Raw genomic sequence first — 16,369 nt, 5'->3', positions numbered from 1 at the left:
AAAGCTTGTCTACTTTTCTATTATAAATTAAAAATAAAAATGGTTTCGTACAGATTCACATGGTTTCTCGTGGTTTCGGGCTTTTCTCAAAGGTGCCACATACCATAGCTATATATAGTCTGCTCTAATTAAAACTTTTTTTTGGCAAACAATTAGGCCTATTTATTACATAAAATATACATTTATGTTTGTTAGATGAAAATGCTAACGAGATGGATTCATCTGATTTGCCTGACCTGATTCTTCTATGTTTGGCTGGACTTTGACTCGCATAACTTTTGTGTAGCTTGTTTAAAAGTTAGTTTTGAACGTAAGTTGGGGAGGATAAGTTGTTGTACGTTTATAGGTCGTTGCAAATGAGACCAGCAGTATTAAATCCTTCCTTGAAATATCAGGAAAGGACTTTGTCACAGTAATAAGTTAGCAATAAAAGTATATGACAATTTGTATGGTACTACCGAAGCGCATTCGTACCCCCCTACAGGCCGTCTACAACAGGCTGAGAATCGCTGATCTAAAGAAAAAGAGAATTTTTATCTGGGTTTGGTAGGATATTTTCACAAATTTCTACCTGTCGATTGACTAAAGTAGCATTGCACCTATTGAATTTGGAATAATTTATTTTCATTCTAATTAAAAGACGTGGATTTTGAGAAAGGATTTTTAATCTAGTTTTGGATTTTGGGATATCCGAAACGTTTTTTTTTCTTTGTATCACATATTGATTCTAAAAACGATTTAAAGAAAAAAAGTGTTTTGAAAACCACAAAAGATGATATTAAAGCCTAAAATAAATAGAAATGTCATATAACGCATTTAAAATTTGCTTTTGAGTCGCGGAATTTCAAAAATTATTTTCTTTTCGCTTTTTGTCTATTTGTTGGAGGTAAAAGAAGCGCTTATTTAAACTTGCCTTTTTCTGGTGGACTGAGAATGTAAACATGACTCATCCATCCTTGTAAATTTTTCATTTATATTATTTGTTAAAAGTACTGTCTCGGTCTTATTAAAGTACTTATTAAAGTACTCTTGCTTCTTATTAAAGTACTTATGCTCTTGCTTCTTATTAAAGTACTTATTAAAGTACTCTTGGTGTCTTATTAAAGTACTCTTGCTTGGTGTAATCATTATGTCCCGGACATTCCTGCTCTACCAACCGAAGATGTACAACCGTTTAAAAGTGCATGGTTTAGAACCTAAAACGGGAAACTGTGCTTTCGAATGATTCAGTTCGATCGTTTTTGTTAAAAAAATATCAATGGGAAGCATATTGTCTATTAAGCCAAAATTAAGAAGATAAGCAATTGTACTTTTTTTAAATTTTTCTTAGTTGAAGCCTTTTGTTCAATTCTTCTGGAACAAGTTACTTTAATGAAACAATATCAGTTTTTTCCTTCTTCTTACTGTATAACGCAACTATTAATCAAAAAGAAGTGATTAGTAATAGATTATATTGGGTACTTTAATCACAGAAAAATAGACTAGTGTGTTATTTGAATATACAATATTGTTTACTTTTAGAAATATCGTAATATTGGCATTGATTATAGGGAAATACTTCCCCTATCATACTTTCCCTTTCAACTACGGAATTAGCATAATTTATGATTAACTGATACTAAATGTAGTATATTACTGCATATTTAACTTTTCACTATATTCAAATTCATGCGCCAGATAATTTATAGTATGGGATACACTGCTAGGCTTTTACATTCTCCCTCTTCAAGGCTGTAAATGTCAGTTGTATTTTCTTTTTAAGGAGTCCGCACAGACATTTTCAGGAAAACTGTCCACAGGAAAATCATTACATACAGAAGTTCAGTGCCAAATGAAGCGGTTCCTCAGGTTGTCGACACCTGGGGTGACCCTTATTTTTTGCCGGTTGGGTGAAGGGGGATAATGTGAGGGAGGTCCTCAGAAGGTAGTGAATCCATGCACTTTTAACGAATAGTCATCAATGCTACGCCGAACATTGGATCAAGAGGCTGGCATGTGTGATTTATAACAGTACAGCTCGCCTTATATGCCTATTTTGGTTTTTTGAGATGGTCTAAGAGTGTTTCAGTGGTACCAGTATACAATAGGCATCCATATTTGGCGATGTGTCTGATGCAAGTCCTGTAAAGCTGGGTGATGGGTGGGTGGAAGAAGGTTTTTGAGGGTAAAAGTTATCCCATCTTCCTTGTCCAGGATTTTCTCATCCGAGTGATGTTGGTGTTCCAAGACAGGTTTATGGAGAAGTTAATTCCCAAGAGATAGAGCTCTGTCTACGTTCTGCATAATTTTGGTCTTGAAATTAGCGCTGCACCTTCAATCGGGAGATCAGCACCTTATTTGTTTTCTAAGGACTGAGTTCGACTATCCAAGCATCAGATCATTTCTAGATTTTCAAAATACACATCTTTAGGGACAGGGAGAATGGATCGGGCTTTCATTTTTTTTTTTTTTTTTTTTTTTTTTATACAGCTGTTTCTGTCGTGGCATCGTTGACCAAGTGAAGGTGGGAGCTTGGAAACGTTCTAATAAACCTTTTCAGCGAAGTATATGGAAAAAATTATGAGTCTAAAAGAGTTTTATGAGCTCACGTTCTTTGATCGCTTTCTGGCTTTTTATAGAAATGATACTGGTATCTGGTATATTCCCTGCCCGCTGGAAGTTTTTTTTTTGGGAAAAAGAAAGACATCTAAAAATATGTCTTTCAAACTGGCTATGGTAATGAAAATTAAGTAAAGGGTTATTTCAAGTAAGCTGTAAAAAATGGAAGCTTCAAATAATATAAACGGTGAATTAACTTAATTTTATTGAAAAAATGTTTATTTAATTTATTTGGAGTCACTTATCAAAACTGGAAGAAAGGAATCATCGTGCCAGTGTTTAAGCGCAAGGGCAGCAAGACGGATTGCAGCAGCTACCGTGGTATCACCCTACTCTCTGTTCCCGGAAAGCTGTTTGCAATGCTCCTGTTGAAACGTGCAATAAGTTTCTTACATGCTTTGCGCCACCCCCAACAAGCTGGATTCATGCCAGGAAGATCGACAACTGAACAGATTTATACGGTCAGACAGATCGTTGAGAAGACACTGCAATTCAACAAGAAAGCTTACATAGCTTTCACTGACTTTCGTTCTGCCTTCGACACTGTTGACAGGCAGTCCCTTAGGGTAATGCTGAAGGCTCTAGGCCTACCAACAAAGATAGTCAGCTTCTTTAAAGAACTCTACCACAGCACAAAAAGGACCGTCCTTGTTAACGGGAAGCTTTCTTCTTCCTTTCCCATAAAATATGGTGGACGGCAAGGATGCGCTGCTCCACCTGAGCTGTTTAACTGTGTCATCGACCACATTTTTAACAAGACACCCCGTGTCCACCCTTTTGGCATAAGTTATGCCGGGAGGACTTTGTCTGATGTTGACTTTGCCGACGATGCAGCCGTCCTCAGCGAAAATATCGACCAACTTAAGTCTGAAATCGAGACGCTCTCCTCCACTGCCTCCGCAGTTCGGCTGCAAATCAAATGGAAGAAAACAAAGATCATGCCCATAGAAAAGACCTCATCGGTGTCACCCTTAACTGTTGCGATCAAAGGCCAAGCTGTTGATGTGGTAAGGTAGTTCACCTATCTCGGATCAATTATATCCTCAAATGGCACACTTGACGCCGAAATCTCAGCCTGATCAGCCAAGGCAAACTCTGTATTTGGACGGCTCCCGAGAGCAGTCTTCCACAAACCTCAAATTAGTCGCCTTACAAAAGCCCGAATCTACAACGCCACAGTCTCAAGCATCATATTATAGTCTTCTGAGACATAGCCGATAACCAAAACACAGCAAAAAAAGGTCAATATCATCCAAATTATACACCTACGTTGATTTAAGGGCTCTATATAGTATGACAAAATTTACAATTACGAGATCCTGAAGACCTTCAAGTTGGTGAACCCCTTCTCCCATTTAGAAGCTCGTTCTATAAGAAGGCACGGCCACTTACTCTGCCTTCCGCTAGTTACCACTGCAAGGATCATTTCGAACTTTAATTACTCGATTGTCTGGAAGTGCCTTCAAGGAAAGTCGCACACCAGATGGGCTGATGCAATAAATCGGTGCCTCTTCAACCTCAACATTGATTCAAATGAGGCCTCATCTTTAGTCCTGGACAGGGCTGCTTGGAGAAGACTGACAGCGCTGTCAACCAGTTCCCTCTACGCTGGCGACCCTGCTGAGCAAGAGCGATAAGTCAAGTAAGTGAAAGACTTATCAAAACACCAGAATGTAGTTTGTGTAGTTTTGGAATTATGAGGAAACAGTCTAAAAAAAGAGGTGCAATCTTGGTCAAATTCATAATTATCACTATAATGCACGTTTCTGATGCTTTTGCCAAAGAAAAATTCCAAATACCATATTTTACTTGAGAAGGAGGTAAAATACGAGTGCTTTGGCATAATGACATCCAATATGTTCTGGAAGGTGAATCAATCCTGTTACAGGCATCTAATTGTGCTATACCTATGACTAACTTGATAATATGTAAAGGCTTCAAGGGACCTAAAAATGAGGAATTTAGGGCTTTGGTTCAGGCTAAAAGAAATGCTCGCAAAATTTTTCAGAAGAATCCATCACCTTCAACAGCGATCTCCTATAAGCAGACGTGTGCCAAAGTAAGACTGGTGGGAAGTACCCAATTGATGACTGTAAATATGGTGCCATTTCAGGAAGGTTCTCCAATTGTCACTGATAAAAAAACACTTTTTTCTGGCATTAAAAAAAATGACCTCCCAGGTTCTCACACTACTCGTTCACCATTTTGTACTTTGCCACAACCTTCTGTGTATAAAAGTAACCTCATGAAACCCTTTTCCCAAGCTAATTCAATTTAGCTCTTAATTCACTTAATATTGAGTCTTCCCCAGGACAAGGTGGTATTTTACATTAAGTAAGTCTTTAAATCCCCAGATGTTATGCATCTGGTTCTCGATGCTGGGAAAGTTGGCCTTGTGTTTGGTGTCCTAAAACCCTCTAGCCCGACAACATTACTCGCCTGGAAACTGATGTTAGCAACTCTCTTAAAAGTAGACATTTCACAAGGGATGTCCTTCTTGATTGGTCATATTCCTATGGCAGCCTAGTCCATTATAAACTGCTGGAGATTCTACTTAACCTAGATTTGCCTCACTTTTTCATTGGTTTTATGAAGTTCTTTGTAACTTATAGAAGTTTTATGTTCAAGTAAATAAGACAGAAGGGAAGAATGTTCGTAATACCTGGGGCCTTTCTAGAGGAGCTGTCTTTAGCCCTTTTCTTTGATGATTTTATGTATGAATTCCATGTATCTAATTCAGCATATGGCCTTTATGCCGATGATCTGATTATTTGGAAGTTTGGGAGGGATATTGACCTTCTTCAAAGACTCATCTAACAGAATTTAAGAATAGTTCAGAGATTCTCTTCAGGTTTTCGTCCGACAATCTCAATCAGCAAAACCAGAGCCATTATATTTATGAATTTTTAGAAGAGGTCCTCTCATACCAATTAAAATACTCTTTCGTGAGATCCCGTATTGCAATTCTGTGAAGCTACTTGGTCAAAGGATAGATTCCAAATGGCTGTGGCATGAAAAAGCTAGTTCTTTGAAATCTAGTGCAGTTCAGAGACATTTAGACAGGTATTTTAAAAAGACTGGAAGTAAATATGGTTGCCAACCAACAATCATATTGGATTTTTACAAACTTGTTAAAAAAAACTCCTTATGGATATCCCTTTACTGACACCTCTCCGTGGGACATGTGCCCACGATAATGTTAGTTTAACCTTATTCCTATTAGTAAAAACCTGATACCCAATTATGTGGTGCTGACTAATTTTAGTGAATAGATTTCTAAGCATTAACCTAATTATAGGAAAATTTATGCAGATTGGTCTTTTCATGGTGAGAAAGCTGGAGCAGATGTATAAATCCCCTCTCTGTACCCTACTGTTTGCTCTCCCCTCCCATTTGGATCATCCATTTTATCTGCTGAATAGTTTTCCATTTAGCTTGCCCTAGACATGCTTATAAATTATTGCATAGATACTTAAAATATTCTCTGTCTAACAGACTCCCAATCTGGAAAACACTTGGTCCAAAATATAAATAGAATTGCTGAGGATAAGGACCTATATAGTATTAGAAGACAGTTACTGAACCGTCACGCAAAAGGCAATCCGATATATTTCCGGCATGTCCTTAGCCATGAAGGCATCAAATACAGTAAAACAGCTGATGTAGCAAACTAGCCCTCCTTCTTAATCCTGAACTGGCAGGGTGAGGTCTCTCAGACTTCAGTGCCAAGTTTTTTGTCCATTGCCTTCAAGTGCCACTGACTAAAATACCTGACACCTTCAATCCAGTCCTGAATTCTAACCTCCCTCTCTGTCATGATAAAATGATATCCAAGTAATCTATTGATATCCTAAAGCAGAAACAAACTTACTAGTGATCACATTACTGCTTCAAGTGCATGGCGCCTGATATACCTTGTTTCTTTAATTGGTGACAAGTATGTCTCAGTCATGTAGCCAGTGTAAAGAGGTGAAAAAACCTGCCTTTGGTGTTCATGGACCTCCCGCTTTGTGACATGACGAAAAACAATGTACACTACAAAATCCAAAATCAGCAATATGGCAGTCTTGAGAACAACCAAGGGTTCGGTGACGGCCCAAGGTACTGGCTGTAGTGAGTGGTAAAAGGAGAGGTATCTCTTTATGCGAGACCAAAGGCCCTAGCGATGGGAGTCAGGAGACAAACATTTCATAAAGCCGACTATTTGTTGGCTAAAGAACCTTTGAACCTAGCTCTCTGCTAATCTGTTAATAATAATAATAATACTAAAAAAAAAAAATGTGTGTATATGTGCAACTTTTCCTCTGTTCTTAAAAATGGGCTGAAATCAACAACTAGATCAAACTAGAAGTAAAAAAAGTAACACGTGCTAATTCTGGAACCCCGAGAAACTAAATATGCTAAAAATATCCGAGAAATATAAACTAAAACAGAATAGAAAAAAAAGACTGAAAAAAAAACGGGAATGTAACATCATCGTAACAAATGTGCGATGGCTGAAGGCGGGGGATGCCGACTGTGGGGTAAGTGGAGGGACGTGACATCAGGGAATATTTTCGACGGCCGAAAGCCAGAGCGACTAGGACTAGAGGAAGGTGACTTTTATATTATATCTAACCATAAAAATGTAATATGTGTGTTTTATTCTTTGAAATAAAAAATAAGCCGGCCTAATCAAGCTAGAAACATGAAAATTTATACAGAATCATTTCGGAGTGATGAAAAAATCCGAAAAAACGTGAACTAAAAAACATGAATAGAGTAGTGTGAAGGAGCACCGATCCTTTAGACCTTTGGAATACAGCACAGTTTATATAATTATCCAGTATGATCATTCACTATCTCACCCATTATAAAAACCCGGACCGGGGTGCGAGTGCTCCGGAGAACGTTTTTGCAGATATAAACATAAGCGGCATCAGATCTTTTCACGGGTAGACAAGTCAGACGCGAAACAATCGGAAACAAGTGGAAACCCGCTATTACGAATAATGCACTTTGTAACCATTTCGCATTGATAGACGCAAACACACTGATCCATAAGTGAAGAAATAAGTGGGAGGAGCTTTTGTTCGCACCGAGAACGAAGACCAGAAATGATCTGCGATAAGCTTACTGGATAATTATATAAACTGTGGAATACAGGTAGCTTGTGTTGCGATGAGTTGCCGTAGGTAATAATACATTTTTAATCTGAAGTATACATCACAATATCATAACTTAAAAAATAAATAATTATCCACCCCCTTCCTAAAAAACAAAACACAGAGAAAAACAAGCAAAGAAAACGCAAACTTAAATTACTTTCCTTTCTTTACCGCTTCATTAATATATTTGTAAACCTGAAAGATTGCCCTTTTTAGAGTCTTCTGCAGGATTCTTGGGAACTCAAGGATTTCACCCTAAAAAAATTGTAGGGATCATCTGGTAGGGATTGAAGGATTGGCCTAGGAAGGCTCTTGCATGCTGGTGACAAATGGGACACCTAAGTTTTTTTTTTCGCTTATGTCATTGAAACCATGTTGTAATTTCCAATTTTACGTCTTATAATATTTTTTTAGGGAAAGAATTCTCTACCAAAAAGGTTGATTTGTTTATTTCAGATTGTAAAAAGGTTCTTAGGTTCTGGCTTATGATTTCATCGCTCTTCTCCATCTTAATTACACATTTTTGTGCATATTGTTTTCAGAAATTGTGAACATTGTTGCTCTTTAATCACGACCAGAAGGTATGTCTAAGAACATGAACCATGCATTATCAAGTGTAAGAGTTGCACTACAGGTACGTAATTGTTAGCCAAATTCCCCGCTTAAAAAAAAAAAAAAAAAAAAAAAAAAAAAAGGGTACTGCAGAACATAAATTAAAACTCAAGAAAATATTGGGGAAGTGGGTAAGGATTTTTTAATTTTTTTAAATGAAGACACGAAATATATTTTTTTTTCAATAAAGGGAGAGGGGTAATATAGTTATTTCAGTGAAAATATGGAAAAAATATTTTCTTAATGTAGACCCCCCCCCCACCCCAGTTAATACCCATGGTCCAAAAAGGAAAGCAAAACAGAAGTTTATTATTTTAATCTTACATTCAGTCTGTTCAAGTTTTTGATTTTAGGTGACGATTTTATTTGCTGATCTGCACGCTTATCTTGATAACATGAAAGCGCCATGGGAATTGCTACAACTGCGGACTAAATACTATGAGGCTGTCATAAAATCAATGTTAAAAGCCCTTGGTGTCTCCGTTGAAAAACTGAAGTTTGTTCAAGGTACGGAATATCAATTATCGAGAGAATATACTTTGGATGTCTATAAATTGTCTAGTCTGGTGACCGAACATGATGCTAAAAAAGCTGGTGCTGAAGTTGTCAAGCAAGTGGATCACCCTTTATTGTCTGGCCTTCTTTATCCTGGTAATGTTTCCTTTTTCTACCTCTGTTTTTATTTGTTTCTTTCTTTTTCCTTCTTCTTTTTCTTCTATTTTTTACATTGCATATATTGTGTAAAACTTTACTCTGCGTTTTCGACATTGCCTTCTCTTTTTATATATTTTTCACCTATTTCTATAAATCATCCTAGAGGTAGGTAAGAAATAAATAGAGAAATAATGGGTGAGATAGGGTATGATCATACTGCTAATTCTATAACCTGTGGTTCAAAAACTAAATTCGATACAAACAACGAACTTAAATAGCAACAAAGTACAAAGTCGAGCTTAGGATTCAATTTTTACTGTTACAAGGTTACAAGGCTCACAAGGTCAAGTGTTACAATGCTCTATAAATTAGCCTTGGACCCAAAACTGCAAGCCAACGGGTTAGGAAACAGAAATGTATTCAGACCTATTCCGAGACATTACCCGTCAAGGTTGATTCCCAAATTTTCACCATCCATAGTGAACTGTTCAGAAGACAAATCTATTAATTACAGTTATAATTGAACAACAATGGAGTTTTGTAAAAGATATACTGCTGATCCTAATCTTAATCCACCAAATCCTATCGTCTGATACCATAAATTTTTCAAAATTGGATGGAACAGCTTAGCTAAAAGTTGGCAGTTTTGCAAGCTTCACTTCAATAATAATCAAGAGAAAAGAATGATGAAATAATTTAGAATAGCTGTACTTATAAAATTCCTTTAACGGCCATGCTACCGCCTGTGGCTTGTGGGCTTCAGATTCGTTCAAAGATTGAATGCTCGAGAGTTCATATCTTTCTCTGCTAAATTAGCAACTGAAAGAACTGATCCTGGAACAAGACAGTCAGTTAAGCAATGTAACAATAGGTGTCATTGCTATCTAAGAACTGATAGGCTTGCTGCTAAGTCATGTCAGATGGAGAGTATCTTAAAATTTTAATTTATTTGCTTTTGATGCAAGTTTTAAACTTCTGAAATGTTTTATGGAACAGCCAAATTAGGAATTTCTGTTGTAATTGGGTATGATCAGTTTCCATCTGATAATGGCTCGGATTTCTTTATTCAAGAGTGTGCTTTGCTGCTGTTTTATGGGCCTCTTATCATTTTTTTAAGTGTTATTTAACCAAGAAATTCCGCGGTATACCGCAGTTGTTTTGTAGGTTTTGACCTGGGAAAATCCCAAAAAAAATTGGATTTTAACTTGGTAAATTGTTGCGGAATTGGCTTGGTTTTAACTTGCATCTTGTTTTTTTTTTCTTATACTTTGGACTAATTGATTCATGTTTATGATAACAAAATTGATCGATTAAGGACTGTTATGTGATTTGACTTAAATTTATTGAGAAGTCTTGTATGGTGCAATGACACTGGCATGAAATACAAGTACTTATTTATACTGCCTTGTTTTGAACTTTCGTGCAAAAGGTACTAAATTAGGCTATCTCCGATGATGTAATGACAAAATATGGAATCAGAGATTTCCCCTTCAGGAATCTAGCGTATTCCGGACAACTTATGTAATTAAATTGCTTCCCTGATGAGATGTTGAAGAAATGGTATGGTGTTAATGCGTTCTTAAATAATATCTGGGACATTGCTTCAGCTCTAAAAAATACCATAATTATGGTGTTTGCATCCCAGATTTGTCATGCGTTACCCATACGAAGTTTCCATTATTCATGCCAGTGCTTTCGGTAGGCTAAATAAAACTGTCAACAATTGCATGCTTCAGATCATTGAATATTTTGTCTGTCCAGCCCTGTTTCCCAACCTGATCCATATCTGAATCGCTAGTATCGTTCCATAACTACTCGTGTGCCGTCATTCTTAAAAATCTCCCTTTTAATTTAATTAATTAAAAATATTTTTCCGCAAAACAAGTTTTTCAAGGAAAGTAAGGAAAGTAAGGAAAGTATTAAGCCAAATAGGAGCAGAATCTTCCAAGCTTAAAACTACCACAAAACACCATCAATAAACAAATGAAACCCAAAACGAACAGAAATTACAACAAATGACCGACTCAATCTCAAAACGAGCAAAAATTAACATGAGTAGTGATGGCAAGCCCCATGCCTTCTCAAGACCAGAACATAATTTGCACTTTACTGAAAAAAAAGCTAAAAACAAATAACCGTGGATGTTCAGTTTACTACACATATACCCTTAAAGTTTTTATAATTTTTTTTGTATGACAGTAAAAAATGTGAAAACATTTAAACATTTATTTTCAGTAAAGTGCAAATGTTCTGGTCTTCAGAAGGCATTGGGGTTGTCAGCCGTACTCTTGTTAATTTTGCTTGTTTTGAGTTTGATTCGATTGTAATTTCTGTGCGTTTTGAGTTTCATTTATTTATTAATTGCGGTAATTAATTTGTGGTAGTTTTGCACTTGCAAGATTGTTTGACTTTATTTCTGCTCACATCTGGCTTAATGGAGCTCTTTACTTTCTTTGAAAAACTTGTGTTGTGAAAAAAGTTTTTTTTAATTAATTTCTGTATGTTTTTTATTGGCATAGTGTTTTTCATGAAAAAAAAACAACTTTTATATCTTTTCGTTTTTTTTCTAGAAGAATCCATAGTTTGGCTTGCTATTTGTAAGGTGGAGAAATTTTTTCAACAATATTTAATCCTGATACAAATAGTATTGGTTAATTTGATTTTATATCTCCCCTAGTTGACCTGAAAAATTAAACTTAATATCATTCCCAAAACATTATCCGAAATCTGGTTATTGTCGACATTCACTGGTGAATGTTCGAAATTCTTTTTTTCTGCTTGGATTGAATTAGCTTTACGAGTCATCTTTTTCAGTCTAATGCCAGCTATGATGGTAAAAGTTAGTTAGTTCAGATTAGGTTAGTTTAGGTTAGGTTAAATTTAGTTATAAATATCAGAAATGTGTTAAAAACCTAAGCCAATCAAACCTAATCTAACCTAACATAACCTGTCATCATCAAAACTTGCATTAAATGGAAAAAGTAAACTGGCAACGCAGACTAAATCCAAGAAAAAAAAAAGTATTTTGGACATTCACTAGTGAACGTTGACATTCACCAATTTCGGACGTTCACGGTAATAGAGATATTACTGAGATGTCTTATTGGCAACCATACACACAGTGCCTTTTTATTTAGTTTTAAAGTAACATTTAGTTTTAAAGCATAATGGGTTAATTGCATAATTGTGGGGGATTGACAAACCAAATATCCCTAGAGACATAGTTGCTGGACTGTTCTATTATGCTGAACAAAATGGATGTCTCAAAATTTTGACTGGATGTGTCTGGAGAATGAATGGGCTTGGGAGAAGGGTTGCTGGCCCTCCAATCTCTTTTTAATCTTAAAAGGGGCACTAGAATTTTCAATTTTGAATCGAATTAGCTCCTTTTAAAGTTTCAATGATATTTCTAGCTAGTTTTAAAGTAACATTTAGTTCTAAAGCATAACGGGTCAGTTGTATAATTGTGGGGGATTGACAAACCAAATATCCCTAGAGACATAGCTGCTGCACCGTTCTACTATGTTGAACAAAATGCTTTATCAAAATTTTGACTGGATTTGTTCGGAAAATGAATGGGCTTGAGAGGAGGGCTGCTTGCCCTCCAATCTCTTTTTACTCTAAAAAGGGGCACTAGAACTTTTAATTTTGAATCGAATTAGCTCCTTTCAAAGTTTCAATGATATTTCTAGCTATTATAGAGCGCCGCTGTATATGATTATTGCTGATATGCCCTATTGGAAACCTGCATACATATAGTTTTTTTTTAACTGAATCTCCGCCTAACGTTCCCTAAAAGTTGTCACCTTAATACCTTTAGCGTCATTAGGTACAGTAATTGTATCGGTAGTATTAATTGTATTTATATAGTGCCCTCTGGCTAGTTCAAAATCCACCACAACTTACCCTTAAAGGTCTAACTTAATAATGTAAGACGTTCTTAAGATATTACTCTGTCACCTTTTTGGAAATCCACATGCTTATAGTTTATTTTGATTTGGTTCAACATCCGCCTAAATATTCCTTAAAAGCTTCACCTTAATGCTCTTAGCTCGTGTAGTAGCAATATTTGCAGTAGCAATAGTAGCAGCATGCATATAGCACTTTTGGTTTCTTCAACATCCCCTTCAACACATGCTTAAAGTTTCAACTTAATACCATCAACCGTTCCTGAAGCAATTTCTTATACGTCCTCTTGACAACCTGTGTGGGCATAGTGTTTCTTGATTTAGTTCCATGCAGTTCCAATGTATTCCAATTTTTTTGCCTTAATACCTTTAGTTTTAGTAGCGGTGGTAGTAGTAGTAGCAGTAGAATTAATAGTAGTTGCGTTTGCTTTAGTGGCAGTAAAAATAATAGAAGTAGTAATAATAGTTGCAGTAGTAGAAGTATGAGTATAAGCAGTAGCGTTAGGATGCAAATATTTCCCTTTGGTTTGCTCAACACCCTCCTCCCTATACAACCCCTGCTATTTTAAACTTCAAACATCAAAATATTCCTAAGATATAGCTGTTACGCCGTTTTGACAACCTGAACACAGATGGCGTGTTATGAATAAGTTCACGTCTGCCCTTCCCCCCAAAAAATCCTTCAAAATTTCACCTTCATACACTTAGGCATAGTTGTAATAGTAATCCCAGTAGTAGTATTGGTATTACTAGTAGTAGTATTGGTATTACTAGTAGTAGTATTGGTATTACTAGTAGTAGTATTGGTATTACTAGTAGTAGTATTGGTATTACTAGTAGTAGTATTAATTGTAATAGCAGTTATCATAGTAGCAGCAGTAGTATTAACGTAATGCCTTTTGGTCAGTTGAACATCCCTCTCATTATGTACTGGAAGTTTCAACTTAATACAATCAGCCATTGTTATGGCATTGCTGATATGTACTTTTGATAACCTATTTGTTCATATACTTCTTGGAATTTTCATCTCAATGCTCTTAGCCGTACAAGTAGTTGCAATAGTAGTAGTAGTTGAAGTAGTAGTAGTAATAAATGTAGCAGTGATGGTAGTATTAGTAGTAGCGTGCACATTCGGCCTTTTGGTCAGATGTTCTATCCTTTAAGCATTCTCTGAAAGTTCCAACTTAATACCCAAATCACTTCTTGAGATACGCTCTTTTGACAATGTAAGTGCACATAGCGTCTTTTGATTTAGTTCAAATTTTCTCTCAATACTTTAAATGGAGTAGTGTCGTTGTAGTAGTGGTGATGGTTGCAGTTGTAGTGGTATGATGTCCTGAAAGTTCCAAAAGTAATATACTCAGTTATTCTTGGGCTACGCACTTTTGAAAATCCGTAGACACGTAATGTGTTTTGATTTAGTTCAACAATGAACTGAACATTCTCTAAAAGGCTCACCTGAATGCCCTTCCTCTTTTTGGAGAGTAAAGTTCAAAATAGATATCTTTCTCATTATCATATACTAAATGTAAACAATCAACGAATTGCTCTGAGGACTGTGGGGAGGTTGATATCTTCTAAGACATACTTACTGGATCTTTAAACAATACTGAGCAAAATAGTTGCGGGGGAGATGGCTGCCCTCCATTCACTTTTGACTCTTAAAAAGGGCTCTAGAACTTCCGATTTCCAATCAAATAAGCCCCATCCGTTCCGAAGTTTATACGACCACCCTTTCCATAAAAACCTTATATGCCCCGGGGCGTAACTTACAACCTTGTTCCTGGGCTTTGGGGGGTGGTGAATACCTTGAAGACACTATTATATGTTCTTCGGACTATTGTTAACAAAATGGCTATCTCACAATTTCGGTCAGATGCGTCTGAGGAAAAGCAGATGTTATGGAGGGGGAGGGGGGCTAGCTGCCCTCCATCACTTTTGACTCTTAAAAAGGAGCTAGAACTGTACATTTCCTCTAAAGTGAGCCTCCTCAAAAGTTCAAACGACCACTCCTTCCAGAAAACATTTATATGCCCCCGGAGAATGCCACTTAAGTACTTCCACTTCGAGTTAACCGCTAAAAAAAAAATCTAGACATGACTCAATTAGTCAATTAGAAAACTTACTACTACACTTTAAAGAAGAAAAAAAAATGAACAAAAAAGAACATTGCTCCGAGACTCTGGGAGGTTGTGTTTTTGAAAAAATGGCTATCTCAAAATTTCTATCAGATGCATTTCGGAAAAAAAGACGTGTGTGTGTGTGTGGGGGGGGGGGGTTACTGCCCTCCGATCACTTTAACTTTTGAAAAGGGCACTAGACTTCTGATTACCAATCCAATGAGCCCCCTCCCAAGTTTATACGACCACTCTTTCTATAGAAACCTTCTATTCCCTCAGGGCATAACTTATAACCCTTGCCCCGAAGGCTTTGGATGGAGGGGGGTTGTCATCCTCAAAGATTTTAATTTCCGGACCTTTCAACTACGCTGAACAAAATGGCTATCTCAAAGTTTTTATTGGATGTTTTTGTGGAAATGATGGGCGTAGGAGGGGGGATGGTTGCCCTCCAATCACTTTCGACTATTAAAAAGGGCCCTACCCCTTACAGTTTCCAATCGAGTGAGCCCCTTTTGAAGTTTCTACAACAACTCCTTCAATACGAAGTGCCCTGGTCTAACCAAAATAATAAATGAATAATACATTGTGTCCACATCACTTTTCACTTAGGCAGCGATATTGCGCTGCCTATGATATTACCCTATTCTCCAGTAAGCTAAACTTAATAATTTTGAATGTCACGAAGGCGTAGTCTCTTTAAAGCAAAGTCTTCCTAGAAGTTGTTGGGTTGTAAGAACTCGCAAATTGAGCCGCTAATCTTGTGAAGCTGGTTTTTGGAAGTCTTCCAAAATTATCAACTAAGTCAATTGACAATGCACTCCTAGCAGTTTGCTTGAGATATCCCAGATACCGTTATCTCAGGAGATCCGGAATATCTAACACAGGGCCTTGAAAATGCTATAAAAATTGGAAATTCAAGAAGCTTCAAATTTGATTTAGATAATATTGCCTCCATAATTAGTGGTTTTTCTCTTAGTCTTTCCTTCGGGTATGAATTTTATGCAATTAAGCAATATCAGCCTCAGAATCTACTGTCATTCTCTCGACTACTTCTTGCCCTTCTTGTCCACTTCTTTCAACATGAAGTAATTATTCTCCAAGTTGTGGTTCACACCGTAATCCTAATGATTATGCATAAACTGTATTCCCGGAATGGGCCAATTGTGCCGACAATTAGGTTTAATATAATGTTTTTAGATGTGAAGTTACCAAGGCCTCATGTCCAAGAGTCACAAACGGACAAATGTCCAATAAAGTTTACACGCCTAAGACTCAATGGCACTAACGATAAAAATCTCCTTATTAATACAATTTAGGAAAATAATATTTC

The 16,369-nt window shown here is 36.6% G+C and overlaps 2 protein-coding genes across 3 annotated transcripts in view; both read left to right on the top strand.

Annotated features, from left to right (window-relative positions):
* TM9SF3 (transmembrane 9 superfamily protein member 3) overlaps positions 1-16,369 on the top strand; it is a 696,120-nt gene that overhangs the window by 516,946 nt on the left and 162,805 nt on the right. The window lies entirely within an intron of this gene.
* Positions 1-16,369, top strand: part of TyrRS (Tyrosyl-tRNA synthetase) — an 89,778-nt gene that overhangs the window by 18,328 nt on the left and 55,081 nt on the right. For both annotated transcript variants that reach the window (XM_089108082.1, XM_089108083.1), the window contains exon 4: positions 8,711-9,008. In XM_089108082.1, coding sequence (XP_088964208.1) covers positions 8,711-9,008 — 298 coding nt within the window. The remainder of the gene's footprint in view (positions 1-8,710; positions 9,009-16,369) is intronic.

Source organism: Artemia sp. Qi Xiang Cuo, chromosome 2, assembly GCF_049724085.1.
Source record: "Artemia sp. Qi Xiang Cuo chromosome 2, ASM4972408v1, whole genome shotgun sequence".
In the NCBI taxonomy this organism is placed as follows: Eukaryota; Metazoa; Arthropoda; class Branchiopoda; order Anostraca; family Artemiidae; genus Artemia; species Artemia sp. Qi Xiang Cuo.
The sequence above is the reverse complement of the archived record's forward strand: the minus strand, read 5'-3'. Positions and strand labels throughout refer to the sequence as shown.